Consider the following 27,438-nt stretch of genomic DNA (forward strand, 5'->3'; position numbering starts at 1 on the left):
AATGTAATCCAGGTAACCTTTGTCAGGCTCATTGGGGTGAATCCTTCTCTGTCTTGGACTTCTACCCACCCTGGCCAGCCAACCTGAGTGATCTCGCAGGGGATAATCAAATGCAGAGGAACCAGCCCTTTGGCTCTAATTAGTTTTGCATGATTGTTGAGGGAAGAAATCCATTTTCATAAACAGAAAGGATTTATGCTGCTCCTTCTTGCCTTTTTTTCCCTCCCCTGCTGAGTCCCAAAGCACTTTGCTCAGGGCTAGAAGGGAGTCATTTTATGAATGGTTTAGATTGAGCAATGCATTATTAATAACAGCCAATCAAGCAAGCAGCGTATTATATATCATTTCAGGAGATTCGCTTAATTCAGTGAAGTTATTTATTGCCCATAAAAAACCAGAGAGACTGATTCTTCCTTGTACCTCTGGCTTGGAGGGGGATTTTCATGGGTGTCTCTGGGTGGAAGGGAGGCCCAAGCAGGGCTGTAGCAGCCTGTGAGTGTGTAGAAGCTACCTGTTGGAGGTGGAAGGTGGTGGGACCTTTAGGAAGCCCTCACTCCACAGGGAAACCCCCACTGCAGCCCTTTCCTGTGGGGCTGGGGCTTGCTGGGTGCTGCTCTGCTCACCCTGCAGTGACAGCCCTGCTCTTGCTGGATGGATGAGCTTTACGGCAGCTCAGGGCACAGCAGCAGCTAATCTGGCTCCTGCAGCCCATTGACTTCGCTATTGTTTTACAAGACTTTGATGAGGCGGGTGACAGCAGACAGATGGGGTCTGCTCTCCTCCGGCTGTGCCCCTTGTAGAGGCTGCTCCCTGAACACAACCCTTGATCAGACACCAGAGAATCCCTAGGGTGAAGTGGCATTGTCTGGATCTGGTGACAAGCCCTGCGTGCCACCATGCAGTCGTAAGGGCTCCTTTGGGGTTGCTCCCTCTAAACTGCTGGGTCTGGCCTGATTCTCCCCTGGCCCGGGGAGGGCAACAGGCAGGGCAGGCAGGGGGAGGGCAGCCTCTCGCCCACCCCTGCCTCACTGGCCAAGCTCCAGCTCCAACAGCTCACAGCTGTGTCCAGGCACTGCTTGATCCGGGGGCAGGTGGCGGGGGCTCCCAGAAGGGGGGGGTCACGCTTCCTCCCTGTCTCCCCGCAGTTTCCAAGCCTGGCAGCTCCCACCGCCCAGTCTGGGAGACCCTCACCGCGTCCCTTTCCTGCCCGGCTTCACCCACGTCTAGCCACCCAGAGGACCTGTTCATCCCCGCCCCGTGTCCAATACAGCACCCCAGGCGCCCCGGTGATGGTCGCAGTGCCTCCCAGGTACCCGAGGGACCGCCGGTGGCTGCAGGGGTGCGTGTGCGGGCACAAGCAGCGGGGACCAGCCCTTGCACGCCCGGCGAGCGCGGCTGTGCAAAGAGGACACCTGGCGGTGTGTGTCCCTCACTGCCGTGTCACACAGCCCCGGCTGGGGCCACCGGGGGCCACCTCTGCCTCTCACCGGGGGCCAAATCCAGGCTGCGGGGGTTTGGGGAGGGGGGGCAAGGTACCTGCTGCTGCCCGGGCAGGGCGAACAGCGCTCCGAGCATCTCTCCTCCCACCTGACCGGGGAAAAAAAGGAGGGGTAGGGATGCCCCGATGAATTATGTTGGCCTGCGCTGTGTAATTTATTTTATAAAGATATTAATTTGGGTGATTTCTTCCCCCTAGAACTGACCCAGGGTCCTGAACCTTTTAAGCCCTGTGCTGGCAGCAGAGAGGGTCTGCGAGTCCTGTTTGGCACCACCACGAGCATCCCTGCATCCCTGGTGCGTTTGGCCTGAGACCTGGCCAGCTCAGCTCACCCCACAGTTGCGCTCACGCCTCTTCCAGCTCCCAGAGGATGAGGTTGCGCTGGGCCAGGATCTTGGCCGCCCTCCTGGTGAGCAGCTTCTCCCGCACCAGGGGCTGCAGGGTGGTGTAGCTCTGCAGGTTGCAGTGGGTGAACATCATCCCCACATCAGCGCAGGCAGGGAGCTCCAGGGCTCCCCAAAGCTCCTGCAAGGCCTTGGCTGTGGCCAGCGTGCTGTCCTTGTTGAGATGCTGCTGCAGGTGCCTTCTCATCAGGTTTTTCAGGTCGTAGGAAGATGCCTTGGGCAGCTTTTCTTTGATCAAGGACAACATATCCACGTAACCACCCACTATGTGGCAGAATTCCACTTTCATGCCCGTGGCATCCAGGGCTTTAAAGAGAGCGGGCATCTCCAGTGCCCAGAAGTTATAGATGACGAGGATGGGCCTGGGGAGTGGGGAGAGGTACCAGAGGAGGTGTTGAATCCCCTCCTCCATGGTGACGCCCTGGGAAAGCAGCGTCAGCACCGACTCTGGCGTCTGAATCAGTGCCTTGAAGGTGTGCTCTCCATTTGCTGCTGCCACCTCCGTGATGTGGTGGGCTGCAGAGGGGAAAGGATCAAGCTGGAGTAAGTATCTGGGGGTGCCCCGCTCTGCCCTGCCCCCAGCCCCAGGAAAGGCAATGCTCACTTTTCTGGTCAAGCTTCAAGCTGAAGAACACTAAGGTGTTCAGCTCCGACCTGTCGTCCCAGGGGCTGGTGGGGCCAGTGTTGTGTTGGGGTGAGGTGCTGCTCCCAGACCATGTGGGACTGGAGGACTTCTTGATGTCCTTGAGCTTTCTGGAAGCCTGCAAGAGATTGGACAAGGGGGCCAAGTCCCCTCTGCTTGCTTGGACTTGGCTGGGAAGGCATGTGGAGCACCCTTGGGTGCACCATTGGCAATGGGTAAGGTCCTGGTTATGCACAATGTCATGAAACTCAGTGTCTGATGTCCTGGCACTGCCAGGATGGGTTGGGTGTGTGCTGTACCTCAGGACTGTGCTAGCCAAGGGGAGCCCTGTTGAGAGCCCAAAACCAGGGTCTGGACTAAGTGGGCAAGAGCAGAGCCCTGAATGAAGCTCATCCTAAGCAGGCGGGGGCCAGAGGGACACAACACGCAGGTCCTGGGACTTGTCCCTTTCTGCACATCTCATGTGGATGCAGCTCATGCAGGGACATAAACGTGGCTGAGCAACCTCACCATGTGAGATACTGCTAGATCTGAAGATCTGGTTGGTGTCTAGAGGAAAAGAGGACTAAATCAGGCCAGGAGGAGGTTCGGTGCCTCTCCAGGCTCAGCAGATCCAGTGCCTACAGTGGTGCTTCCCAAGGGTGAGTAAAAGCAGCCACACCAACCATCCCCTGCCTAGCCTCAGCAGGGGTGGGCATCCACAGCAAATAACTCCCTACGGGAAGAGCAGGACAGCAAAGTATTCAAGAGGCTCCCAAGCTGGGTTTCCTCCCTCCTTCACCCAGGGACACCCTGCAGTGATGGGGTGTCCACCTCCCTCTGCACCAGCACTTTGCATCTTCCCCTGCAGTCCAGAAGTGGCGGAAACATGGCTGGACCGATGTCTGCAGGCACTAAGCGCTCCTCAGCTCACGGGACATGGGGTTGCTTAAATGCCTATGGGCTTCCTCTGTCTGGGAAGGGACAGGAGAAGGATGGTACCAGTGGCGGAGTGGTGGCAGCGCCCTGTGTCCCCCTCTCCTGGTTGTGCCCAGAATGACCCATCTGGCCCGAAGGGAGTTAGATGAACCAAACTCAGCAACAAAATGTGATCACAGATGCTCTTGTTACCCAAACCAGCAACAAGCAAATTGAATTTCTATGCAAAAAGGTTTTATTGAAGGGTTAAGCAGAGGGAAAAGGTGTGGGATTTGAGGGGAAGAAATTAATCCGTGCAGAGACACACGCTTGTAGCACCGTGGTGGCCGTGGGCAATGGAACCGGGCAGAGCCAGATGCTGGCGATGCTCTTGTGGCTTCAGCTCAGTGTGCAGAGTGTGACAGTCCCCAGGTGACCCCACAAAGGTTCCTCCCCAGCACCAAAATCTCCTTTTAAATGTCTGAGCCTCTAGACAGGTGCTCAGCCCTTGCCCTCCACACCCTGAAGGCTGCAGCTTCCCTGGGCTGCATCCTGCCGCCTCATCCCACTTTTTTCTCACTCTGCTGATATTCCTTCACTGCCCACTGCCCCTTTTCCAGGCTTTAAGCCATTTTTTCCCAGTTCTCAAGGTTGCGCTTTCCTAGTGCCCAGCACCAGACTATCGATGAGATGTTTATACCCCTGGGACATCTAATTTTCCAGCCTACACCTTTGCTACACCCTTAAATCCACATCATACCAGGGGACACCCGATCCACACAGGGATTTCTCACAGCAAGCCGCTAACATCCCCAAAAGCTCCAGCCCTGGGATTTTTTGGCAGTAAGAGGGAGTGGGAACAGGGTTTCAGGCCCACAACTCTTTTTTTCCACCCCCCCTCTGTTACAGATTAATCAGAAAAGCAAAGAAAAACAGAAAAGGAAAAACTGAATAAGTCAGCAGCAGGTTGGGATTTAATCTGGGAACAGCTTTATTGAAGAGTAAGAAGAGCTTCTGCACTAGTTCATACAAAAAAAGGGGGCTGCTAACCCCTCATTAAGCCAGTGCTGGAAAACCAACTCCACCCAGCTCCCAAATCAGATGTGCTTGCCTCCCTTTCCAAAGAGATCCCCTGCCCTTGCTGGTGATGGAGGATCTCAGCAGGGGTTCCATGCCCTTGGTTCATCTAACCACCTCGGCCAGGGCCATTTGGTTGCAACACACCAGTTTGCAGCATCAGTGCCGTGAAATGTCATCGTAGGGAGCTTGGAAATGTCACTTGGGGGGTGCTCAGATGGTCCCTACCTGCCCTGGTGCCTCCCGGGAGCTTCTCAACCTGTGTAGGCACAGGATTGATGAGCTCCGCGAGCACAGATGCTCATTCAACTTGCAAACTTGATTTTTATATGAAAATTGATATTTTTTTTAAGCTGAGAACAGCCTTCCCAGTGAGATGGAAAGGAAGAGGCCATAAGGACCTACTCAAAAGGGTTGTCTTGGGTGATCAACTGGTGTGGAATCCCACCTCAGAGCAAATCAGATTTGGGTTTGCTGCCTGTGAGAGGGGACCCTGGCTGCTCCAGAACACCAGGTGATACCAGCAAAAGTCTTAGTCCAGGAGAACTAGATTTGGGATGGCCCAGATGCCCACCCACCTGGTAGCAACTGAAGGGGAAGAGAAAGCCATAAGCAAGTCTCTGGCTGATGCTGGGAAGGCAGAAGGCTCAGGTCTGAGCACAGCTGGAGAAAAGGGAAGGCATCCCAGAGACGATGGGGTGCAGCTGCCTCTTCTGCCTGCAGTGTGGCTCAGCAAGGAGGAAGGTCTGGCATTACACTCACCACCGTATCTTCCTCGCTGTCCTCTGAGCTGCAGATGATAATGCTGGTGTCTTCTGTGGAAGGAACAGGAGGGTGTTGAAGCTTCAAGACCGTGATTTTGGATCATGCCGGTCTTCCCATGGGAAGACTGATCTCATCTCCTGATTTTTGCAGCAGAGGACAAATGCTTCTACCAGGACCATGAACTACGCAGCCCTTGGTTACATCCCAAGGTGGGCGCAACCTCTCAACTGCTGTTTCACCCCATGGGCCCTGTACTAGCCCTTCCAGAAGATGCATTTCATCCTCCCTCCTGTTTGCAGAGCTGAGCTCAGGACATCTCATTGAGGGATGCTGCAGCAGGCTGGAGTGGGGCTGGGTGAACTCAGGGAAGAAAATGTGTTTTGTGAAAAATGGTAGTGTTTTCTGCTCCAGAATCCAGAGCTCCTGGAGCAGGTGGCAGGGGAGTCTCTCTGCACACTTACCCTGCTGCAGTTTTTTGGCTTGTTTTTTGGCTACCTTGGAGGAAGGGCATGGAGCTAGATGGAGCATCCACACCCACGCCTGAGCATTGCTCTCATTTTTACCCCCTGGCACCCAGCTCCCACCCTCTGCTTCTTCGACCCAGGGGAAGTTGGCCAAGGCTCTGAGTGCATGGGGGTGCCCAGAGGTTGGGAGAGATAGGGCATCCCATAAGTGTGGGGGGAAATGGGGTAATGAGGAGGGCCACGTCCCTGGTCCTCACCTGCATCATCAGCATGCCTGCTGGTGGCAGGGATGCTGCCACGGTTTTGGCTCGATGTAGAGGTGCTGGGCCCACTTCTGTCATCCCACTGGTGTGAACTGGGATCACTGGGGTCTGGCATGTTGTTGCACTCCAGCTTCAATAGCTTGGGTGAGATTGGGCTGCCCGTTCCCACACAATGTGACCTCCGCTTGGGCCATGTGGTGACAGGGGGAGCCTGGAGAGAAGAGAGTGCAGGGGATGTAAGGTGCTGGGGTGGCAACTCCTAGTCCCCAATGGCTCCTGCCTGGCTGGGGCAGTTCTTACCGGGTTTGTAAGTGTCTCCTCAAGGTTGATGGTGAAGGTGGGTAAGACAGTCTGGTTCTGAGGCTGCACCAGCTCCTCTTCCTGCAGACAGAGTGCGGACCAGCGTTAGGGTGAATGTTGAGACCACCGACCTCTCTGCAGGGCTGGGGTGTCCCCCAGCAGCAGGCAGAGCCAGTGGAGGGGGGCAGAAACATGCTCAGCAGGGGGGAAACTGAGATACATCCTAGCCCTGTGGCTTGGCTCAGTGTTTGTGCTTAAGCTGAGGGTGTTTGGCAGTGCTACAGCCAGGGGAGGCTACAATTTTCCCTGCTGAAATTGAGGGATGGAGCAGCAGGCTCAGAGAAGCGGGATGGGGTAGAAGCACACTTGCGTGGTGGAAAATGATGGCTACAAAGCATGTTCTCTGCCCAGGCAGAAACATCCCTGCAGGCATGTTGTTGATGAAGAAATGGGAGTGATGGGTTGGGGAGGGGAAGGCAGACCCTTGAGAAAGGTTTGCAAAGGTCAGAGGAGGGGGGGATCCACATTTCAGCTGATGCAGGAGCCCTCCCTGCATGGCAGTGCACCAGGACAAAAGATGGATATCTCACCAGGTTGTTCTCCTGGGCCACCTCAACCACAGGGACAGATGGAGAGATAGTGCCTGCAATGGAGAGAACAGGGTTGCAATTCTGAATCAGAGGCTCCAGAGCTCCCACCCAGTCCCAGCAGACGCTGAGCTGGGAAAAACCTGCTCAGCAGGTGCATCAAGGAAGGGGCAGCTCTGGTCTCCTTTCCCTTTCCCAGTCCTTTGGGGTGGGATGACCCAAGGAGTTTAAGATCTCTGGGACCCAGAAGTCAGCATCACCAGAGCCTGTCAGAATTGTGGGAGACCAAAAAGGAACTCTGGCCATATAAGCAAAGGAGCAAATGCTCGCCCCAGTGGAAATAAGCACTTTACAAGAGTGAGTCTTGGCTCACCTTGCTGGAGGGAGATGGCTCTAAACCCTGCACGACCCAGAGCTGGGCGATGGCTTTCTGAGCTGGTCCAACTCCTGACTGCCTGTGGGATGGGTGGATCCATCCCCCTGGCAAGTCCTCACCTGGGTGCCCTGTGACACGCTCCACCAGCGCCTGCAGCCTGGCTTTGCACTCGCTCAAGTCCCTGGGCTGTGCTCGGTCCCCAGCCGCTGGCAGCTGCAGTCGCTGCAGCTCCTCCAGCGAGCCCTTGATGAAGGGCTGCATGTCCATCACCTCCTGCTCCGTGGCATAGAGCCTCATCTTCTCCACCAGCTGCTCGCCTGCCTCCATCCGCTGCAGCACCCCCTCCACGCGCTGCAGCTCCCTCATCAGCTCCCGCCGGCCCTGCTCCTGCCGCGCCTCCACCAGCCCCAGCAGCTCCTCTTCCTCCCGTCGGATCAGCCGCACCAGCTGCTCCACGCGCTGCTGGATCAGCTCCCGCATCTCCCGCTCTGCCTCCTCCAGCCGGGCGGCCTCATCCTGCAGCGCCACGTAGGTGGCCTCAAAGCCACTTCTCTTCTGCCTCAGCTCCTGGCTGATGGTGCCCAGCTCCTCCTGCCTGCGCTGGGTCTCACTGCGGATGTCGCAGAAGGAGGCATGCTGGCTGTCCAGCAGCGCGCAGATGCAGCACAGCGCCTTCTCACACGTCTTGCAGTAGATGCTGGAAGGAAATGGGAGCATCCTTCAAAGCTGGTACATGAGCAGAGGGAGAAAAGCATTTCCACTGTGCTGGGCATGATTCTCCCTCCCCAGGTGACAGCAGAGGAGTTTAACATGAGAGGAAACTGAGGCATGGGACAGGAAAGGGCTTTGCCTCATGTCACCAGCTGCGGGTGTGGGTATGAAGCTGGGTGTTCAACCTACCTTTGCTCCCTTCCCTCCTCCTGGGGACCTGCCAGCCCCTATCATACTCTGCTCCTGGCCAGGATCTCACTGGGATTGCAATGGTCGCTCTCCAAAGGCAGGTGATAAAACCCCCTTGTCTCTGCCTTCCTGGCAGAGTTGGTCCTGGAGCAGCAGCCCCAGAGCCCTTGGTGCAGGATGGGATCCAGGGACAAGGCACCACTCTCACCTGGAGATGTAGCCCTGGTCAGCGTGACTGGGATTGGAGCACAAGAGGTTGCAGGACTTTCTGGTGTCTTCCAGGAACTGATGGGCTGACTCAGCACAAAGCTCCTCCACCCTCCTGGCCTTGTGGCTCCTCTTCTTGAAGAACCACTGGTGGTCATCAAAGCACTTGGTGCAGAGGAACTCCTCACACTCACAGCACCACACCACCGCTGCTTCCCCCCGGCACCGGCTGCAACTCGGGCCACTGCTGTTACTCATCTTCTTGTAGATGCTGAGCCTGGCCTGCAGGTTGGTGAAGAGCAGGTTGTCCATGTCGGGGATGCCGCTGGCCTGCGGGATGGCCGTGCAGCACTTGGGGCACTGCCCGATGGGCTTGTTCTCACTCAGGCAACCGAGGCAAAAGGTGTGGAGGCAGGTGAGGAGCTTGAGGTTGGGCGATTCCTGCTGGCAGCCCTCGCAGAGGATGAACTGGAAGTCGTCCTCCACCTTGGAAGGGTGGGCTGGAGGGGAGCACGGGGGTGTACCCGGCTGGGGTTCAATCTCCGTGGGGGCAGTGGCACCGTCTCCATCTAGGTGGGATGTGGGAGAAAGACCCCATTGGAGCACATGAAAAAGAGGAGGATGGCAAGCTCAGTTTCCTCCGTGGGGGCCATGTAGGCCACCCCTGGGCAGTCCGCTTCACCCACGAGTCCAAAGGGAAGCGATAAGTGAGCCACAGGGTGGGTGACTGGCTCCTCACCCTCCCTCCTGCTGAGGGCAGATGGGTGGCAGCACCCCGGCAAGGAAAAGCATTCTCTTCCGGGGATTCTCTGCTGGCTGCAAAGGGTTGTGCTCCCTCCTGCCCTCAGTGTGGGACCCTTGGAGGCTCACGTCCCCCCTCCCAAAACTCTTTCCCTTTGGGGGATTTTGGATTTCAGAGCTGGAGGATGAGAGGGCGATGACACAAAGCTGCAAAGCGACGTTTCCTTCACTTTGCTGTCAGTTCCCTCCCCTGCCCCGAGAGCAGGGGAGGGCAAAGGGGGGGGCCTGGCGACGGTCCCCCCGGGCTCCTGCAAAACCTCCCGGGCAGCACCAGGATGCTGGCACCAGCCACCAGTCCCCAGAGGTGCCCCCTCCCCATCCCTCGCCCCCTCAGACCTCCCCCAGCCCAGCAGCACGGGCAGGAGGTCCCCGAATAAAGCAGGGGACCCTCCGCCTTACTCCTCCCCACACCCATGCGATGGGTTTGCACCCTAAAAAGTAACACCCCCCACCCAAACAGGCAATCCCCGCGGCTCCCTTTCGGGGGAGGCAGGGCCAGACTTTGCCCCCCTCCCCGTCCCGCCTCTCCCTCCCGAAAGGCGGCGACCCCCGTTACCTGCCGGAGGTCCGGGGCTGGGCGGCCGGGGGGCGGCGGGGCTGTCGGGCATGCGAGCGGCGTGGCCGCGCGGCACTCCACGCAGCTTTCGTTTCTCCAGCCTGACAAAGGGAGGAAGAGGAGGAGCTGGCGGGAAGAGGTGGGGAAGGCAGGGGGGTTCCCACTCCCTTCCCTGCCTTCCCTCTGCCCTGGGGCAGGGGAGGAAACTTCGCCGGGAGGGGGCACGCAGGCACCGGGGGGCGCTTGGCTTGGCACCGGGGATGCAGGCACCGGCGGCGGGGATGCTGGTACTGGGGGGATGCTGGTACAGGGGGGATACAGGTACCAGGGGGATGCAGGTACCGGGGAGATGCAGGTACCAGGGGGATGCTGGTACAGGGGGGATGCTGGTGCCAGGGTAGGGGGGGAAAGGTGGCAAAGCTCTGCTTCAGCTGCTAGATAGGACCCCCGAGCTGTGCTAGGGTGCATGTCTGGGTGCTGGCTCGGCTGCAAGGGCAGCTGCTGTGTCTGGGGCAGGGTCTCAGGCCCTCGCTTCAGCCAAGGGGGCTTTAAAACTGCCCTCTTGCCAACCCCCATCCCCTACAGTGCTGCTCTGGGCTGCTCTTTGCGCTCCACTACCCTTTGCATGCCAGTGAGAGGGAGTGGGAGGGTTTTGGCACGGTAAGAAGGCCATGCTGGAGCAGGAATTGCTGGGAAAAATACCTCTCCTGCTGCCCTGTGGGGCTGGGTACCCTCTGGAGCCCCCCAAGGTGAATGTGCAATGGAGGATGCCATGCCTGGCAGAGCAGTTCCTGGGCAAGGCCTCTCTAGGAAAACTCACCCAGCCGTGGGCCGTGAACCATGAGCCGTTTTGTTTCGTCCCTGTGCCGTCAGCAGCCACATGACAAGCGGACCAGGAAGCACAAGTGGCTGCATCCTTCCCCGCCAGCATCCTCGCTGCGTCTCCGGTCCCCACGGCCACAGGGCTGGTGGTGGGGACACCCCAGGGGTATCTCCCAGCTCCAGGGGGCTGCGAAGCAGAGGGCAGCTACGGGGCTGCAGCTTTTGTCTCCCAGCTCAGAGGGTTGCTGGGAGGATATGAAGACCCCAGCCCCCCAGCCTGGGTGAGACCCCCGCAAGGAACCCCCCCGAAGGATTGGATTTCTTCTAGCAAGCATCCTTTGTGATCCAGTGGCACATCAGGACAGGGAGGTTTGTGGGCAGCTGGGCAGGGACGTTGGATCAGGGCAGGGACAGGCAGAAGCCGTGCTGGGCACAGAGGTGGCTGAAATGGCAGCGGGAAGGTGGCCTTAGAGGGCTCTGAACACCGGGAGCAGGACCCCATGCAAGGCACCAGCACCATGTTCAGTCGGTCAGGATACCAGGCCCTTCCCTTGGGAGACTTTGACCGCTTCCAGCAGTCCAGCATCGGGCTCTATGGTGCCCAAAAGGGCTTCTTCTCCTTCGGATCCAAGGAAGACTCTCTGGGACCGGCCAGGAATACCACAGGTGAGTCCCAGCCTTAGAGGGGAGTTGCTGCCTTCCTCCCTTTTGCCACTGTTGCTGTAGGTGCCGTGCTGGCTGGGTGCCCCCCATGCTGTTGTCTTCCCTGGGATACAGGGTACATGGGGGGAGAGGCTTGGATGGGGGTTCACGGGCAGGGCAGGGGGTTTTGGAGCAGGTACATCCCTCTTTCATCCCCTTGCAGACACCTCCCAGGGCTGGCTGTCCTGGATCTGCCATGGGATTATCACATCCTTGGTCTTCTTGCTGATGGTTGTCACCTTCCCCATCTCAGGATGGTTTGCCTTGAAGGTAAGGGAAGAAAGCAGGTGAGAAGGGGGATGACAGCCCATCCTCCATGGCAGGGACTGTTCCCAGCTCCCCTTGCTGGCATAGCTCCTGGCACTACAGGATCCAGGGTTTTGCTTCTGCCCTGGTCTGAACTTCCCGTTCCAGATCGTGCCCACCTACGAGCGAATGATCATCTTCCGCCTGGGCCGCATCCGGGCGCCACAGGGACCCGGCGTGGTCCTGCTGCTGCCCTTCATCGATCACTGGCAGCGAGTGGATCTGAGGACGAGGGCCTTCAATGTGCCCCCCTGCAAGGTGAGCTGGCTTGGGCCTCAGGGCAGGATGGAGAGGCATCCCTGAAATACCCAGAGCAGGTGGATTTTGGGATGGTTTGACCCTTGGTGCTGTGCAGGGACCCAACTTTCAGTTCCTCCGTCATCACGGCGAGGTGAGGGGAGTTGTAACTGGTGCTGGGAAGCCAGAGTCCTCACCTGCCTGAGCTGAAAAGCTCCTCTGGACTTTGCACACCTTGCTCAATGGGTGTTCCTGGCTGGAGACCTCTCAAAAACATCAATCCCTATCCTTCCCAGATGTCATTCAATAACAGCCCTGTGCTAGAAACTGTCCTCACCATTCAGTCTAGTTTAATCTAATTATTTGGGTTGGTTTTGTTCCTAATAACCCTCTTAATAAAGAGATCTAGGGCTGGTTGCCAGCTGGGAAAGAAGTGAATGCTTTTGCTCCCAGGCTCTAAGCAGAAGGGTTGGGCCATGGGGTAGAGAGAGGAAGAGATCGTGACTCCCCTCTGCCTCAGCTGACCTCCAAGGATGGGGCAGTCATCTCCATGGGTGCCGACGTCCAATTCCGGGTGTGGGACCCCGTGTTGTCTGTCATGATGGTGAAGGACCTCATCGCAGCCACCCGGATGATGGCACAGAACGCCATGACCAAGACCTTGGTAAAGAAGAGCCTCCGTGAGATCCAGGTGGAGAAGCTGAGGATCGGGGAGCAGTTGCTGGTGAGGACTGCCCCAGCCCTGTGCAGAACCCCCTTAGGTCCCTCGAACCCTTGGGGTCTTGGTGTGGAAGTAACAGTAAGGGAAAGATGGAGCTGCTGAAAGTCCATCTGACCATGGACCTGGCTAGGGAAGGGAGCTGGGAAAATGTGGTGGTTAGCGAGGAGCAGATACCTTCAGCCTGTGGATCTCTGGAGCTTATCTCTAAGGACTTTGGCCACACAGAAAAGCCCATGTGTTGTTAGCACATTTGACCTCCATATCTCCACCAGGAAAATGACTGGGGGGGGGCTGCAAACTGGAAAAGGCTTTTGGGGAGAAAAGCAGGACAGGTCAGTGGCAGAGAGGGGATAAGTAATACCCACGGTCGATGCGGGCCAGGCCAAGATCTTGTGGGTTGAATGCCTACAAAAGATGATGTAAAAAGAGGCTGGAGGGATATACTGGTATGTCCAGCATGGTTTGGAGGCCAGCCATGCTGCCCGGTGGAGCACCACACCAGGCCATGTTGCTCAGGGGGGAGAAAGGAAGGAGGCCAGCCTGGGAGAGAGCCATGGAAAGGGGAACAAGACAGACCTGTCCTCCCTGTCCCGACCTCCTCCAGGCTGGGAGAGCAAGTAGAGGAGCAGGGTTGAATGTGAGCGTGGAGGAGGTGGACTGCTGAGCCTGGTCCAACACTCCACATCTAAAGCTGGTGGGTAGCAGAAGTGTAAGCTCTGGGATGCCCACGGTTGGGGGTGCTATGGTGGGTGGTCACCATAGCCATACCCAACTCTGCCTGGGCTGCTAACGCCTCTCCCTTTCTTCTCGGCTCTGCAGCTGGAGATTAACAACATGACCAAGTCCTGGGGCCTAGAGGTGGACCGGGTGGAGCTGAGCATGGAGGCTGTGCTGCAGCCACCCCGGGAGAACCTGGTGGGCCCTCTGGCCACCATGCCACCCGTGCCTGGGCTGGAGGGGCTGGATGGCACCATTCAGCAGCTGGCTGCCCATCTCTTCAGCAGCACCCTGGCTCTGGCAGGCAGTGGGACCAATGCTCCAGAGGCAGGTAACAAATCCAGGGCCACTGCTGGGCGATGTCCATCACGCCTGATGACCTTTTTGTGCACTGGCTGTTTGACAGAGGAGTCAAAGTCTGGGAGATATCACAGTCCTATGAGCACAGCACAAATAGTCTGGCAGGGGGGAGGAGAGAGGACCGCTTTGGGCACAGATCCATACAGCACATGGCACAACACAACCTTTCTAACAAGACACCAGTGGTGGGATGGGGGAGGGTGGGACCCGATCTGCAGGAGCCTGGGCTCAAGACCAGCTCAGATCTCAGCATTTCCATCAGTCAAACCCAAGCCTGAGCTTGCTGAGAGAGTCACATCTGAGGAGAACACGGATCTTTTCCCAGAAACCCTGAACAGTTTGTGCTCCGCTATTTCTTTCAGGGTTAATCTTCCAACCCCCAGTAGCAGGGGGAGAGTAACCCATGGCAGGCAGAGGAGCAGGTGTAGGAACTGGCAAAATCAGTTGTCCTCTTCTGGCTTAGCTGGAAACTTGCTGGATGAGTGGGTTTTTTTGCTCTGGAGACCTTTTCTGGTGGGTCCATGCAGACCAGCAAAGCTCACCACCCGAAGGTGTCTCCTCAACCCACTTCTGTCCCGTTGTGCCCTGCAGATAGTGTGGAGACAGTGAATGAGGTGGAGCCTCCCACCGCTCCCCTCCTCACGACCCCGAGCAGTGCCTGGAGGAAGCCCAGTGCAGATGAGCTGTTCTCAGCAGTGGAGCCTGTCCTCTCTGAGGCCCTGGTCAACCAGGTGGGAGCATCCTACCAGGTCAACATCATCCTGCCCAGCGGCGCCCAGAGCACCTACTTCATAGACCTCTCCTCAGGTCACCACTCTTTGGGGTTGTTGTGTTGGAGGTGGGAGGGTGTTTTGTGCATGTGTCCCCTTTGCATGCTGTGAACCCCACCGGGCTTGGTGGTAGCTGGTCCCAATCCAAGCCCATCTGGCAGCTCCATGAAAGGCACCCCCCAGAGTCCATCAGCTGAGCACTGAACTTTGGTGTCCATGGCCTTGAGTCTGTGCTCCCTGGAAGTCCGAAGTATAACTTGGTTTGGGTTAAACCCATGAATTTTCCTTCAGAGAGTGTTGATAGAAAATTGGCAGCCAGGTCTGCTCATGGCTGGCCAAGTGGGATGGCTCAGCGACCTTAGGGTTTGTTGGCTCTCACATGCCACCAGCCCAAGGGGGTAGTGATGGAGGGACATGCATGGGCAGTGCCTTGGGCCACTGCTATGCTGGAAGATGTTCCCCCATCCCCCTCATGGTTGCTGATGGTTTTCTTGGTGGCCATGGCAAAAGTACAGGGCTTGGAGGTGGACCACTGTAACAGGGCATTGGCAGAGCAATACAAAGGAAATTTATCTCCTTAAGGAGTAAGGACCCCTGTCCCCACAATCCCCCTGCCAGGCCCTTACTGTCATCTGGCCCAACTCAATCCTTATGAAATGGTGGGGGGAAGTGCTGACAGGCAAGGCTGGGTCGTGAAGCACCCTGTTTCTCCCTCTCCCACCCATTGTGTCCTATAGGCAGCGGGTGGGCTGGCCGCAGCATGCCTGAGGGCAGCCCCGACGTCATTCTGGAGGTGGCAGAGAAAGACCTGCAGGACCTCTTCTTAGGTGACCTGCGCCCCTTGAGTGCCTACATGAGCGGGAGGCTGCAGGTGAAAGGTGACCTGCATCTGGCCCTGAAGCTGGAGGAGCTCGTCAAGGCGATGAAGCAGCGTAGATAGAGCATGCGTGTGGTTGTGTGTCTGTGTGCATGTGTCTTTGTAGGTGTGCGAAGGCGGGGGTACACATAGAGGTGTTGTGCAGTGGGGGCCTTGCCCTGCTGGACCTCCTGCTGCCCTCCCTGTGGAGGCTGCAGGAACTGGGTGAAGACCTGAGCAGGGAAACTGAGGCTGAGCTCCGTTGCCTGTCCTTGTCCTTGGCTTTACCTCCCCTGCCCATCCTTCTCTTATGATGTTACGGGATGGGAACCAGTTGGTACCCCAGCATGTGCCAGTTTGCTCTCAGGCCCCATGGCCAGTGTGCCACCAGGGCACGGGGCGATGTCCTGATGCCCTGACAACAGGCTGCATGGCCAGGCATCTCAGACTGGAAGGGACATGAGCTGAGCAGAATGGATAGAGAAGAGCATGGGGACACTGTGTCCAAGGACGGTAGTCATGGGCTGGGGTGGGCAGCCAAAGCGGGGCACGAGGGCTGGCTGGACCAGGCTGGGATGCCACCAGCGGGCTGGAGTTGGGGTCCAGCATGGCACTGATAATGGGATACTGGCACTTATAGGGAAGGAGCAGAGATGGCATTTTGGGGAACGACCTGTCTGGAGGTACCTGAGCCTTCCCGACACATTGGTTTGTAATAAGTGATTGCGCTTATTTGTGCTTCAAAGTGCTTTTGCATGCGTGCTGTGAGGTCTGTCCACGGGGGTGTGTGGACTGTATATAGCCATATATAGATATTTATTTATTTTGTAAGCTTCCTTTCTATCAACTTTTGATGGACAATAAACCTGGTCTGCAGCCTTGGGCAAGATGAGCTGATGACTTATGCAGGCAGCCGGGGCTGCACCCCTCGGTGCCTCAGTTTCTCCAAGGGACCCTAGGGTGCTGTGTAAAGAGGCCATGTGCTGGTCAGGGCATGGGAGCTGCTGCCAGTCAAGGAGGCTGTGTGGTGGGACTCCATCTCACCATACGGTCGTGACGAACACATGAAGTCCTGCGGTGGCGAGGAAGCGTTGCCAGGATGCGGCATGGCTTCTCCAGGGATGCTCAGCTCCCCAACAGCACCCAGCACCCCAAGGGTTAAAAGGTCTTGGAGCTCCAAGCAGCTTTACCAGCCCCCAGGATGTTTTGCTGGGACAAGCCCACTGGTCTTGCTGGCCTAGCAAGGGGCAAGGGGGAGGCAGGGGCAAGGAGAACTGAAATGTCTCCAGAATTGAAGTGTTTGGAATTGAAATATTTCACGGGTGAAATCAGGCCAAGCCTGGGGCTGGGTGCCACCAGCCTAGGCTAAGCTTTAGAGATCCTACAGGGATGAAAAGCCCCGAGGAGAGGTGGCAGTAGTGCCCCACCGTGCCCTCTCCCTTTGGGGATGCCGGGCTAGGGGAACCCCAAGTGCTCCTGGTGGTTCCCGTTCATGGTGGTCCCCATGGTGCAGGGGGTACCGATGCCCTGCAGGAAGGAGGGAAGGAGGGCCAGATACAGCCCCCCCAGGACAAAGAGGGATGTGGAGAGCGTCTCCAAGGCGGGGGATGGTCCCTGAAGCCCCCCCTCCCAGAAGGGTGCAGACGGATAGGGTGGTCGCAGCAGCAGAGACCCCTTGCACAGCCCCCCCGGAGCCGGGCAGGGCACTGCGCCCTGCAATACATGTCCTGGGAGATGCTCTTCCTTGGGGAAATGCCTTTGGTGTTTTTTTTTGGGGGGGAGGGGGCTGTTCTTGGGGTCTCCTCCCAGTTTCCTCGCTGCTGGATGGCCGGGAGGAGCTGGGGGTGTAACCGGGGCTGGGAGCGGGCTCTGCGCAGCGCGCCCCCCCCCCCCCCCCCCGAAGGAGGAGTCAACGGCAGCACCGAAGAAACCGAAAGTGCCGGCGGCAGCGCGGGCAGGGGGGCTCGAGGGGGGTCCGTGGGGCCCTGCCCTGCCCGCCCCGCCATGGCCGGCAGCGGCTCCCGGGTGAGCGCTGGGGGGTGCGGGCGGTGGGCTCCGGCCCTGGGAGGGGGGGTCCGGGCCACCAGGAAGTCCCCGGTCCCAAGGCGTGGCCCTTTTTTTTTTGGGGGGGGGGGGGGGCGCGATGGGATTAAGAGTTTTGGGGTGTTCCCCACCTCCTCGGGTTGGTGGGTGGCAGGGAGAGGAGAGATGGTCCCCAATGCAGCCACCCCACCCCAAGCCCTGCAAAAGCACAGATACAGGAGGGAGGAAGGCTGGAGGCCAGAGGGATGGGCTGAGCGAGGGGGGGGGGCGGCGCATGGCTGGGTCATGGCCCCCACCCTGCCAGGCTGTCATCCTGGGGTCTTTAGAAGCTTCCTCCGTGCCCCATCCTCTGCGCTGCCCCCTGCAGCCCTCCCTAGCCCCATAGCCAGGGGACCGTCTGTTCCCTCTTTGCTAGAAAGGGATACGCTCAGCAGGGCCCCATCCGTCCTACCTGACCACCGTCCCACCTGACCACGCTGCACGGGCCATAGCTGCCCTGCTTACGGGGCCTGAGTATCACTGGTGGGAACTGGTTGCTCCAAGTAGGGTTTGCAGGTCACCTCCCCCTCCAAGATGTCATTTCAGAAGCTCTTAAAAACACACCCCAGCACTCATTCCTCTTCCTCTGTTCCTCCCTCCACAAGCTCCTAGAGGATGACTTCCAGTTCATCTTCTGCGAGGGCTGCCAGCAGGAATCGCCCAGCCTCAAGCTCCTCACCTGCCTCCACACCTTTTGCCTCAGTTGCCTGAGCAAAAACAAGCCTGTCAGGCAGTGCCCCAAGTGCTGCATGGCCATCCCGCAGGCCAGCGTCATGGACAACCTGCTCTTCACCAACCTGCAGGCCAGGCTCAAGGTCTACAAGAAGATCATGGATGGAGCTGACTTCTTCTGCAACAACTGCAAGAGAGCCGGTGAGTTCTGGTGCTCCGAGTGCCAGGAGTTTCTCTGCACCCAGTGCTTTGAGGCCCACCAGCACTACCTGAAGAGGGAAAGCCATGAAGCCAAGAGGGTGATTGACATCAGGGCAGGGTCTGCTAAGGACTTCCTCAAGGCTGCCAGGAAGACTGGTAACTTGTCCTGCTCCAACCCGACCCACAAGAACCAGACTGTAAGGTAGGTCTAAGGAGGTCTGTCTCCAATGCGTGTGGTTTCTTGTCACAAATATCTTTGTCCTCGTTCATGATGGTACTGAACAGCATGTTCTCCACTGCCCTGATTGGCACCATGTCATGCAGAAGATGGGTGGGAAGTAGTGACTGGTGGGCTCTAGGGCATGGAGGGAGGGTTTGGATGAAGCCAGGTTTGAGGTGATGACAGGAGAGGGTAGAACGAGGGAGAGGAGTGCATGGAGTTCTCCTTGCTGGGGTAAGGAGGGTGAGGTTGATGGAGCTTAGCAAGAAGAAGACCTTGCTGTGATAGGCAGCAGAGTGTTTTGCTGATGGTACTAGACCATCTTGGAGAGGATTTGGGGAATAACATGGGTGCAATGCAGGACAAGATTTAACTGGGTAAGTCCAAGAAAGAGGGGAAGAGGCAACATCATCCATGGAGGCCAGCACTGCTGCTAGCCACGATGGCCCAGATGCAACCCCTCCCTGGTTGTCCCTGATGTTCCTGGCCCACCACTTGCCAGGGCTACCAAGACTTACATGAGAGATGATGTTCTCCACTCCCCACTTGTTATATTCTTGCCTTAGGCATCTTATGGAGATAAGGTACTCTTTGGTCTTATGTTTTTATACATAACCCCAAGAGGCGCTCATAGAAGGGCAGAGAGCTCATTTCTTCACTGCCCGTGTGGTACATGGAGAAGTGTCTACCATAACATTTGCACAGTCACGACAGTGACTTTCACCAGCCCAGCAGATGAGCAGAAACCCCATGGAGACAGTGAACCAATGTGTTTTTTTGCAGTTGGGAGAGTATAAAACCAAATGCCCGTCCCAAACTTGGTGGTGACTTAAATTCAATGAATGAACTAATTTGCAATTTGATAAATGAATGAATTGCAAAGTGCATGGTCTAAATTACCGCTTTACTTGTGCTTGGCCTTACAGCATCTACTGCAAGAAGTGCTGCAAGCCTATGTGCTGCATCTGCGCGCTGCTGGACAGCCAGCATGCCTCCTTCTGCGACATCCGCAGTGAGACCCAGCGCAGGCAGGAGGAGCTGGGCACCATCAGCCAGGAGCTGAGGCAGAAGAGAAGTGGCTTTGAGGCCACCTACGTGGCGCTGCAGGATGAGGCCGCCCGGCTGGAGGAGGCAGAGCGGGAGATGCGGGAGCTGATCCAGCAGCGCGTGGAGCAGCTGGTGCGGCTGATCCGACGGGAGGAAGAGGAGCTGCTGGGGCTGGTGGAGGCGCGGCAGGAGCAGGGCCGGCGGGAGCTGATGAGGGAGCTGCAGCGCGTGGAGGGGGTGCTGCAGCGGATGGAGGCAGGCGAGCAGCTGGTGGAGAAGATGAGGCTCTATGCCACGGAGCAGGAGGTGATGGACATGCAGCCCTTCATCAAGGGCTCGCTGGAGGAGCTGCAGCGACTGCAGCTGCCAGCGGCTGGGGACCGAGCACAGCCCAGGAACCTCGCTGAGTGCAGAGCCAGGCTGCAGGCGCTGGTGGAGCGTGTCACGGGGCACCCAGGTGAGGAGGCACTTTGCCAGGTGGGCTGGGGAAGGGGGGACTGAAAAGAGAGTTGAAGGTTATATCCCTGGTTAGACCATGTTCTCCACGAGGTTGAGGTCTCCTTCCACATGGTGACTTGATGGACCTGTGCCTCCAGCATTTGCTCATGTGGTGAGCACACTCCAACCTCCCCCAAGGATGGCTGGGTGTTGCTGTGTCCATCATTCCCAAAGCAATGCTTGTCTCATGCCCTTGTGGGGTACAGCGGTCCCCCAAACGCAGTGGTGCTGGGAGGGAACATGGTGAATCACTTGGGATGGAGCCATGCCATGGGTTGAAAGACAAAGGAGGTGAGTGGCACCTGGAGATGGGGTGCGTGGATCAGGGGCTTGCTGAGGCTGGTGTTCACAAGGAGGAAGCAGGTGGAAGGGTTGGATCAACCACACATCCTCTCTGAGAAATGTTTGTGTGGGTGACATGTGCCGGTCCCTCAGGGGTCATAACCATCCTCCAGGCCTTAGTGTCCTGCCACTCACTGACCACTTCTGCTCCTCACATCTCTAGCCAGTTTGTCTTTGCTCAGCGCCTTTGTCCACAACCGCCTGGGGCAATTCCCCTTTCTGGTTGTTGATTACCGCCTTGGGACTTGGGACGGCTACCCAACCAGGAAGGTGAGACGTTCCCCCAGAGCACTTCCCCCAGAGCACTCCCCGACAGCGATGGCAAGAGGTCCATGACCACTGCTAGGTTTGCCCAGGTCTTCTCCCAGCTCTTCAGCAGAAGCACTGTGGTGGAGATGGTGGTGGTTTGGCAATGGTGAAGGCCTTGGCATCTGTGCTGCGTGCAGGGACAGGTTTGGTCAGAAGGTGGTAGTGTCCTTCCAGAAAATAGGGGAGGGGGGGAAGAAATGGGAGGAAGAGGCTTTATGGGGTCTTCTGCTCCGTCCCCCTGCTGCTGTGTTCAGATCTGGGCTATGACCAGTGTTCTCCTTGGCCCTATGTGGCCATCCACCACTGAGCTCCCCAGGGCAAGCTCATGGGCTATGGATGATCCATAGAAGAGCCCAAGGGGTAGGGGTGATGCCCTGGATGGAGCTTGGGGTTTCCTGGAGAGGAGCTGCCTCCCACCCCACACCTTCCATCTCCATCACATGGTAAGTATTGTCCCTCCATCTCCCCTCTCCACCGCACCAAGGCTGGGAGGACCCTCTGAGCCCTGATTCTTCCCTTCTGTTTCCTTCAGCCCCCCTCCCCACAACAGGTACCTCTGCTCCCCAGCATGACTCCCCATCTGAGGATGAGATCACCCTGATCCATGACCTTGAGCCTCCCAGGGAGCAGTGCCAACCACATGGAGGTCTCCCCATGGGGCTGCCTGCCCACCGCCAGCCCTGTGTCCCTGCGTCAGACCCATCTGGTGGCAGAGGAGACATGTGTCCAGGCCAGAAAGGGGATATGCCCCTCACCCAACCCACTCCTCCAGCCCTTCTGATGCAGAGGGATGAAGAAGCAGAGGAAGACTCGGGATCAGCCCACGGCAACACTGTGTCTCTTCTCAGGAGCATTCAGGACTCTCTGGCCTCCCTGCAGGAAGGTTTTGGTGGCTGGGCCAGGTCCAACATGCAGCAGGTGGACAAGTTCCTGAAGATCAGCGATCGCCTCCTGCAATCTCAGCACAAGGCAAACAAGCACCTGGTGTCCATGACCCAGGAGGTCCAAGCCATGTCCCACTCCCTGGCCACCATTGCCTCTGCTGTGGGACCCTTGCTGCAGCCCACGGCCAGCACATGGGACCCCCCTACCACAGATGACTGGCCATCGCTGCCCTCCAACATGATGGAGTTATTCCCTCCCAGCACTCTGCAGAAGCATGAACTGCTGGTCCCAGCAGCTGCCACGGCCCCTTCCCCCAGCAGACCCCCTTCTGCTTCCCCCCCTGCCAGCCCAACACACTCAAAGACCCCCAGCCCAGCCTCCAAGGGAGAATGCCCCAAATCAAGGCACCCCACCAGGGGCAAGCGTGGTGGGAAGCCCAGCACCAGACTTCAGAAGCAGAGGAAGAAGTGAGGGTCTGCAAACCAGAACATTTGCCTGGACTGCAGCCACTTGGAAACCCCTTTAAAGGTCCCAGTGGAGGACTTGCAGGGTGATTCAGCTGGGTCAGCCTGCCCCAGTCCACTCCTTCTGGGGACCATGGAGGAGACAACCTGCTGCTGCATCATCCCAGGAAGGGATGGACTACCCACCATGAGGACCATTTTGCCCCAGGTCTAATAATTCTAATAATTTGTAAGAATAATGATTATGTATAATACCTAATAGCTTTAATATTATCACTGATAATGATTATTCTATTAATTATTTTACTGCCAGTCATTTCAGCACCACTCCTGCCCAGGAAGCTGGTGGCTGTTCAGGAAACTGGTTCCTGTTCAGGAAACGGTTAAACAGCCACGTGTGCACAAGCGTTTTCCACCCTTTTGCTGAAATCCCAGGAAGCACAAGGAAACACAAGGAAACAGGGGTGACCATGTCAGTGTGGATGCCACCATGCAGAGTCTGGTCCTGCAGGACCAGGGATGTGGTTCAGGCCAACCCATGGGGATCTCCTCCACGAACCTCCCTTTTCCTTTTATCCTGATTCGAATTTAAGTTTCCGCTTCTTCCTCAAAAAAAAATCAGCTTTTGCTTGGTAGTGAAGAGTCCCCTGCACCCTGGAAATGCCCCGTTGCCCTTGATGTGAGCAGCTCCATGAGAACCATCAGCACCTTTGAGGAGCTGGGGACAAGGACAAGTTTGAGCACATGAAGAGTAGGTTCCTTGGGAAAGTGTCACCTCCACACCATCCCCCAGCTGCAGAAGGGCCCCATGATCTAGAGGTGGGACATATGGTCTGGAGGTGGGACACATCTCTGGATCTTACAGAGCTGGCTGGTACCTTAAACAGGAGGAAAAAAAGCAGTTGGCTGCACATCAAACTCATCACCTCTCCCAGAGGGAGACCTCCCAAGGGACCCAGTCCAGCACCTCGTTAGCTCATTAGAGCCCACCAGGATGGGTTCCCCAGGGAACTGAGTGCTCTCAGCTGTTGCCAACTGCCTTTATGGGAAGTGTGCCGCTCACCTGGGTTAGGAGCAGCTGTGGGAGATGTGGGCTATAAAAGGTCCCTGGGCAGCAGTTGCTCCTTGTGCTGGACCCTGGTAGGCAGGATGAAGTCTGGAAGCAGCCTGGGGTTTGCTCTTTTCTGCTGGGTTTTTGGGGAGGTGGTTTCTTACAACCCCTGGGGCTTCTTTAGAGGGGAGGCAGAGCTATGGCGGTATGGAGGGGATCTTTCCTTGGGACAGCCCCGTGCTTTCTCCCAGCCCTGGGCATGGGTGGATGTGTCCCAGCTCCAGGCTGTGGCCCCGCTGCACCCCGTGGCTGTGCAGTGCCAGGAGGCGCAGGTGGTGGTCGCGGTGCACAGGGACCTCTTTGGTACGGGGCGGCTGGTCAGGGCTGTGGAGCTGACCCTGGGCTCGGCTGGCTGCCTGCCTGTGGCCCCGAGTGCTGCTGAGGGCACCGTGACCTTCGTGGCTGGACTGCACGAGTGTGGCAGCACCCTTAAGGTAAGGCCTGGGGGGGGGGGGGGGGGGGGGGGCAGCATTCCTGGGGGGGGGCTGCCTCTTGGCTTGCACCTTGGTGCCTTGGGGTGCTGACTGGCAGGGTGTCGCGGTGTAGTTGGGCTCAGGGAAAGGCTCCTAAGCCTTCCCTGGAGGCTGAACATCTCAGTCTGCTTTTCAGGGGCAGCAGGAGCTTTGCTGGGGGTTGTGTGAGGCGGGAAGGGTAGGCAAGAGGCAGAGAAATTTTTTCCTGATGAATACAAAAGTATCTAAATCTTCCAGGACTACTTAAGCTGGTGCTGCCACCTCCAGGGTGGAGCCCAGAGGAGCTGATGCTGGGAGCCGCTGCACCAAGCCAGCAGTGGATGCTCACCTCGGGAGGCACCCGAGTGCTCCTACTGCTGCTGGGGTGTAGTGTGAAGCTGCCTGTCACAGAGAACTGAAATTTGAAGTGATCTCTCCCCTAGGACAGGCTTGGGCTCAGGAGGGTGAGCAAGTGACCCCCCCACCGCCATACTCCAGCCAGCAGATATCTTCATTAAATCCCCCTGAGCAGAAGTCATCCTCTGTCCTGGAGGGCAGACCTTCTTGTCTGTTGTTCTGGGGTACAGGAACTAGAAGAAAAAAAAAAAATTAGCTTGAACACCTCTGTGCGCAGCTCGGCTGAGCAGAGGCAGTCCTGGGAAAGGCTGGAGCAGCTTCCTAGTCCTGAGCATCCCTGCAGCAGGCTGAGCACCGCTCCCCTGTCTCCACTACAGATGCTGATGGCCAGAAGAAATATCTCAGCACTCTGTGTCCAGGCTTAAATGTGCTGCTCTGTGTGTGGCTGAAAGAACAGGGCTCTTAATGACCGGGTAATGTGTCTTGTCTTTCCCCAGGTGACCCCTGATGCTCTAGTGTACAGCACGAGCTTAAATTACAATCCAGTTTCTGCTGGCAACCCTGTCATCATCCGCACCAGCCCTGCCATGGTTCCAATTGAGTGCCATTACCCAAGGTGAGCTGATGTGCAGGGATACGGAGCAAACCCCCCTCCTGCCCCAGAATTTAACTATGGGCATCTCTCCCCAGGAGGGACAATGTGAGCAGCTATGGTGTGAAGCCCACCTGGGCACCCTTCCACTCCACCCTCTCTTCTGAGGAGAAGCTGTCCTTCTCCCTGCACCTCATGAATGGTAGGTTGTGGGTCAGGGTTGTCCCTGGTGCAGGGCACCCTGGGCTGGCCGTGCTTCCACTAGATGCACAGGTGGTGCTGGTGTTGCCCCAGGGCTTCTGGAGCAGCTGGGATTTGGTACAGTTCTGGGGAGTGCCCTTGGACCTGTTGGGCTTCCCTGGGTGGAAGCAGTGAAGGACAAGCTGGCTTCCCATTCATGAGTACCTGCTGACCTCTCTCCTTCCAGATGACTGGAGTGCTGAGAGAGTCTCCACCATATTTCGGTTGGGAGAGGTCCTCCACTTCCAAGCTGGTGTCAACACTGAGAACCATGCACCTCTGAGGCTCTTTGTGGACAATTGTGTGGCTACCCTGACCCCGGACAGGAGCTCCTCTCCCCAGTATGCTTTCATTGACTTCAGTGGGTAAGAGCTGGCTGTGCCCTTGCTTAGGGGTGCCTTTCTGCATGTTATTGATATCTGACAGTGAGATCCTGCTGGCCTTCGCTTTCGTCTAGGTGCCTGGTGGATGGGCAACTGGATGATGTGACCTCAACTTTTATATCCCCAAGACCCAGGCAAGATGTGCTTCAGTTTGCAGTAGATGCATTCAAGTTTGCAGGAGACTCCCGCAATCTGGTAAATCCTTTCTAAAGCAAGTGGATTCTCTTGTCTTAAATGGAGTTATAGCCTCGCTCTGTTAAGGTTAAGAAAGTTCATGTGGTTTTTTTGTCTAGAGTTACATTCCCAAGGCAACTGCCTCCTAGCAACGTAGGAATGAGGTCACGCTGTATTACTGGTTCTGTGTCATGGCCCTCTGAGCCAAGGATCTTCCTTGGAGACCAGTATTGACACTGGCCAGGACAAGCCCTCCTGATCACCTTCAATAGCTGAATGTTAAGGGGTTTGAAGGAAATGGAGGGGCTTGAGTTGCCCTGGGGAGCTGGTAGTCCCATTGGAGACCACCTTCACGGTGCACAGGAAAGCCATGAAGGTGAAGGACAGCCTAACCCTCTGTTCTGCCGGGCCTCCCCAGATCTACATCACCTGCCACATGAAGGTCTCCCTGGCTGACCAAGCTCCAGACCCTCTGAACAAGGCTTGCTCCTTCAACAAAGCCAGCAGCCTGTGAGTGTTTGAACAGCAGCTTGCCTGGGGGTGAGGGGCTTGGGCTTTGCATTTGGTGTGTCACCTTCTAGGAAGGTGGGGCTGGCCATCTGGGTGGGCGGCTTTTGGCCTCTTCTAGGACATCTCAAAGCACGTGAGGGGTTCCTGCCATAGGGTGGGCTGCTCACCAGGCTGTCTTCTAGCTGGACTCCTGTGGAAGGCACCAGGGATGTCTGCTCCTGCTGTGAGCTGAGGAGCTGTGGCTCAGCCAGGCACTCCAGGAGGCTCTATGCTCCCTCACAATGGCAAGGAGGACGCGTCCGGAGAGAGCTGCCCTCCCAGCTCGGTATGTCTGTGCCCTTTGGGCTCTGTCACCATCACGGATGGAGCTTTGTGCAACCTGGTCTAGCAGAAGGTGTCCTGGCCCATGGCAGGGAGGTTGGAACTAGATGATCTTTAAAGGTCTCTGCCAACCCAAACCATTCTGTGATCATGGTCACTTGCTCAGAGCTGGGTGCCTGGAGCTGCCTTACTACCTGTTGGCTCCTCAGTGCTAGTCCAGGACTTGGGAGAGCTAGGTGTTCAAATAAGCTTGAGTGTTCAAAGGTCCTCCCTTTCAGATTCTGTGATGAAAGAAGCAGATGTTGTGGTTGGACCTCTCTTCATCCACAGCTGGCAGGACCACCCAGTTAGGAGGAAGCCTTCCCCAGGTAGGGTGAACCCAGGGAAGGTGGATGGCTTGTGTGGCAGGTCCTGGCTCTGGCCCATAACCACCCCTTTACTTCTCCTTCCTACATGCAGGTCACTTGTGGATGGTGTTGGGGCTGGCTGCGGTTGCTGGGTTGGCCATCCTGATCATAGGTGTCCTGGGAGCTCTGGCTGTCTGCTGGAAAGCCAGCAACCCTGTCTAAGTCACTGGCTTCAACTTTTCTAGTCTGTCCAAGAAGAGAATAAATGGGAGGACTGTGAGGCTTGGTGGGGAGACAAGTCTTCCTAGAGGTAGACAAATACTAATCTTCATGCTAACTTGTACCTGTGCCTCTTTGCCTCCCTAAACCCAGTTTAGATACCTCATTATGCTGAAGCCCTGTCCTCAGCAGAGCTTTGTACAGTCTTGCACCCCCATGAACTCCTCCCTGAGCACCCAGCTGGGAAGTGATGGGGGAAAAATAGCCACCCAGATGCTCTGTTTTCTTGTCTGTAGAAGCTTGGAGTTGTGTTTAGCCCCAAAACCTTTTACCTTTCTGTGGAGCTACTCGGGTCTGCTCCATGCTGGTAACTCCTTACTCAATAAGCTAAGAGTTTAATAAAACTTTGATCATTCTCCTCCTGCCTAAAGCTGTTTCTGGGAGAGAAATCAGGCTTTGCTGGGTGAGGAAGGGAGCATGACTTGAGGGCTGGTGGGTTGGACTCTTTCTGGGACAGGCAGGAATTCCAGCGCCTGCCCCAAGGACTGTTTACACATAGTTATGTGTAACAGGCCTTGGCTGAAATGTATAAACAGTCCTTGGGGCAGGCGCTGGAATTTCTACTCTTGCTGCCCCCTCTTCAGACAGGGACTTTCTGATATGTCGGAGTCACACTTGCACTTTTTCCCCCCCCTCCCAGTGCTGTGAAAATTTGGGCTCTTCTGCTTAGCAGTGTAGCTGTAATGGGGCACAAACATCTTGCCAAAGCAGAGTCCTGCTGCT

The 27,438-nt window shown here is 57.0% G+C and overlaps 4 protein-coding genes across 7 annotated transcripts; 3 read left to right on the top strand and 1 right to left on the bottom strand.

The window, feature by feature from the left end:
- Positions 1-1,625: 1,625 nt before the first annotated feature.
- Positions 1,626-10,653, bottom strand: LOC130152435 (protein PML-like). The gene is made up of 10 exons (XM_056345981.1): positions 10,559-10,653; positions 9,739-9,839; positions 8,383-8,950; positions 7,394-7,971; positions 6,902-6,954; positions 6,312-6,392; positions 6,006-6,222; positions 5,282-5,334; positions 2,507-2,663; positions 1,626-2,418 (listed from the first exon to the last, which is right to left on the bottom strand). The coding sequence occupies exons 1-10, from the start codon at positions 10,651-10,653 to the stop codon at positions 1,844-1,846; spliced, it is 2,478 nt and encodes an 825-aa protein (XP_056201956.1). The 3' UTR covers positions 1,626-1,843.
- Positions 10,654-10,832: 179 nt separating this feature from the next.
- STOML1 (stomatin like 1) lies at positions 10,833-16,110 on the top strand. Of its 3 annotated transcripts, none has more exons than XM_056345984.1 (7): positions 10,833-11,226; positions 11,426-11,532; positions 11,677-11,826; positions 12,326-12,529; positions 13,346-13,574; positions 14,195-14,410; positions 15,111-16,110. In XM_056345984.1, the coding sequence occupies exons 1-7, from the start codon at positions 11,061-11,063 to the stop codon at positions 15,311-15,313; spliced, it is 1,275 nt and encodes a 424-aa protein (XP_056201959.1). In that variant the 5' UTR covers positions 10,833-11,060; the 3' UTR covers positions 15,314-16,110. The 3 variants fall into 3 exon arrangements, with proteins under 3 accessions (XP_056201959.1, XP_056201961.1, XP_056201960.1); XM_056345986.1 differs by having other exon boundaries at positions 14,195-14,334; XM_056345985.1 differs by having other exon boundaries at positions 12,416-12,529.
- Positions 16,111-17,112: 1,002 nt separating this feature from the next.
- On the top strand, positions 17,113-22,243 carry LOC130152436 (protein PML-like). 2 transcript variants are annotated; one of them, XR_008822980.1, is made up of 4 exons: positions 17,113-17,254; positions 17,917-18,386; positions 19,331-21,043; positions 21,133-21,270. XR_008822980.1 is itself a non-coding variant. In XM_056345982.1 (4 exons), exons 1-4 carry the CDS (start codon positions 17,234-17,236, stop codon positions 21,954-21,956), a joined length of 1,893 nt encoding a protein of 630 aa, XP_056201957.1. In that variant the 5' UTR covers positions 17,113-17,233; the 3' UTR covers positions 21,957-22,243. The 2 variants fall into 2 exon arrangements, 1 of the variants encoding a protein (XP_056201957.1); XM_056345982.1 differs by having other exon boundaries at positions 19,331-19,908; positions 21,133-22,243.
- A 153-nt stretch (positions 22,244-22,396) lies between these two features.
- On the top strand, positions 22,397-27,073 carry LOC130152437 (zona pellucida sperm-binding protein 3-like). The gene is made up of 9 exons (XM_056345983.1): positions 22,397-23,494; positions 24,367-24,485; positions 24,560-24,663; positions 24,889-25,066; positions 25,159-25,279; positions 25,677-25,768; positions 25,951-26,093; positions 26,368-26,457; positions 26,549-27,073. The coding sequence occupies exons 1-9, from the start codon at positions 23,099-23,101 to the stop codon at positions 26,656-26,658; spliced, it is 1,353 nt and encodes a 450-aa protein (XP_056201958.1). The 5' UTR covers positions 22,397-23,098; the 3' UTR covers positions 26,659-27,073.
- Positions 27,074-27,438: the final 365 nt, after the last annotated feature.

Source organism: Falco biarmicus, chromosome 7 (assembly GCF_023638135.1).
Source record: "Falco biarmicus isolate bFalBia1 chromosome 7, bFalBia1.pri, whole genome shotgun sequence".
NCBI classification, from domain to species: Eukaryota; Metazoa; Chordata; class Aves; order Falconiformes; family Falconidae; genus Falco; species Falco biarmicus.

Coding starts and splice junctions, on each gene's coding strand:
- LOC130152435 (XM_056345981.1), bottom strand. CDS start 10,653: ATGCAGCCACTTGTGCTTCCTGGTCCGCTTGTCATGTGGCTGCTGACG. Junction 8,951..9,738: donor CAGCCCCGGACCTCCGGCAG/GTAACGGGGGTC, acceptor CATCCCACCTAG/ATGGAGACGGTGCCACTGCC. Junction 2,664..5,281: donor ACAGCGAGGAAGATACGGTG/GTGAGTGTAATG, acceptor AATCTCTTGCAG/GCTTCCAGAAAGCTCAAGGA.
- STOML1 (XM_056345984.1), top strand. CDS start 11,061: ATGCAAGGCACCAGCACCATGTTCAGTCGGTCAGGATACCAGGCCCTT. Junction 11,227..11,425: donor ACCGGCCAGGAATACCACAG/GTGAGTCCCAGC, acceptor ATCCCCTTGCAG/ACACCTCCCAGGGCTGGCTG. Junction 11,827..12,325: donor TCAATGTGCCCCCCTGCAAG/GTGAGCTGGCTT, acceptor CCTCTGCCTCAG/CTGACCTCCAAGGATGGGGC.
- LOC130152436 (XM_056345982.1), top strand. CDS start 17,234: ATGGCCGGCAGCGGCTCCCGG. Junction 17,255..17,916: donor TGGCCGGCAGCGGCTCCCGG/GTGAGCGCTGGG, acceptor TCCCTCCACAAG/CTCCTAGAGGATGACTTCCA. Junction 19,909..21,132: donor GCGTGTCACGGGGCACCCAG/GTGAGGAGGCAC, acceptor TGTTTCCTTCAG/CCCCCCTCCCCACAACAGGT.
- LOC130152437 (XM_056345983.1), top strand. CDS start 23,099: ATGAAGTCTGGAAGCAGCCTGGGGTTTGCTCTTTTCTGCTGGGTTTTT. Junction 25,067..25,158: donor GCTTTCATTGACTTCAGTGG/GTAAGAGCTGGC, acceptor GCTTTCGTCTAG/GTGCCTGGTGGATGGGCAAC. Junction 25,769..25,950: donor TTCAACAAAGCCAGCAGCCT/GTGAGTGTTTGA, acceptor GCTGTCTTCTAG/CTGGACTCCTGTGGAAGGCA.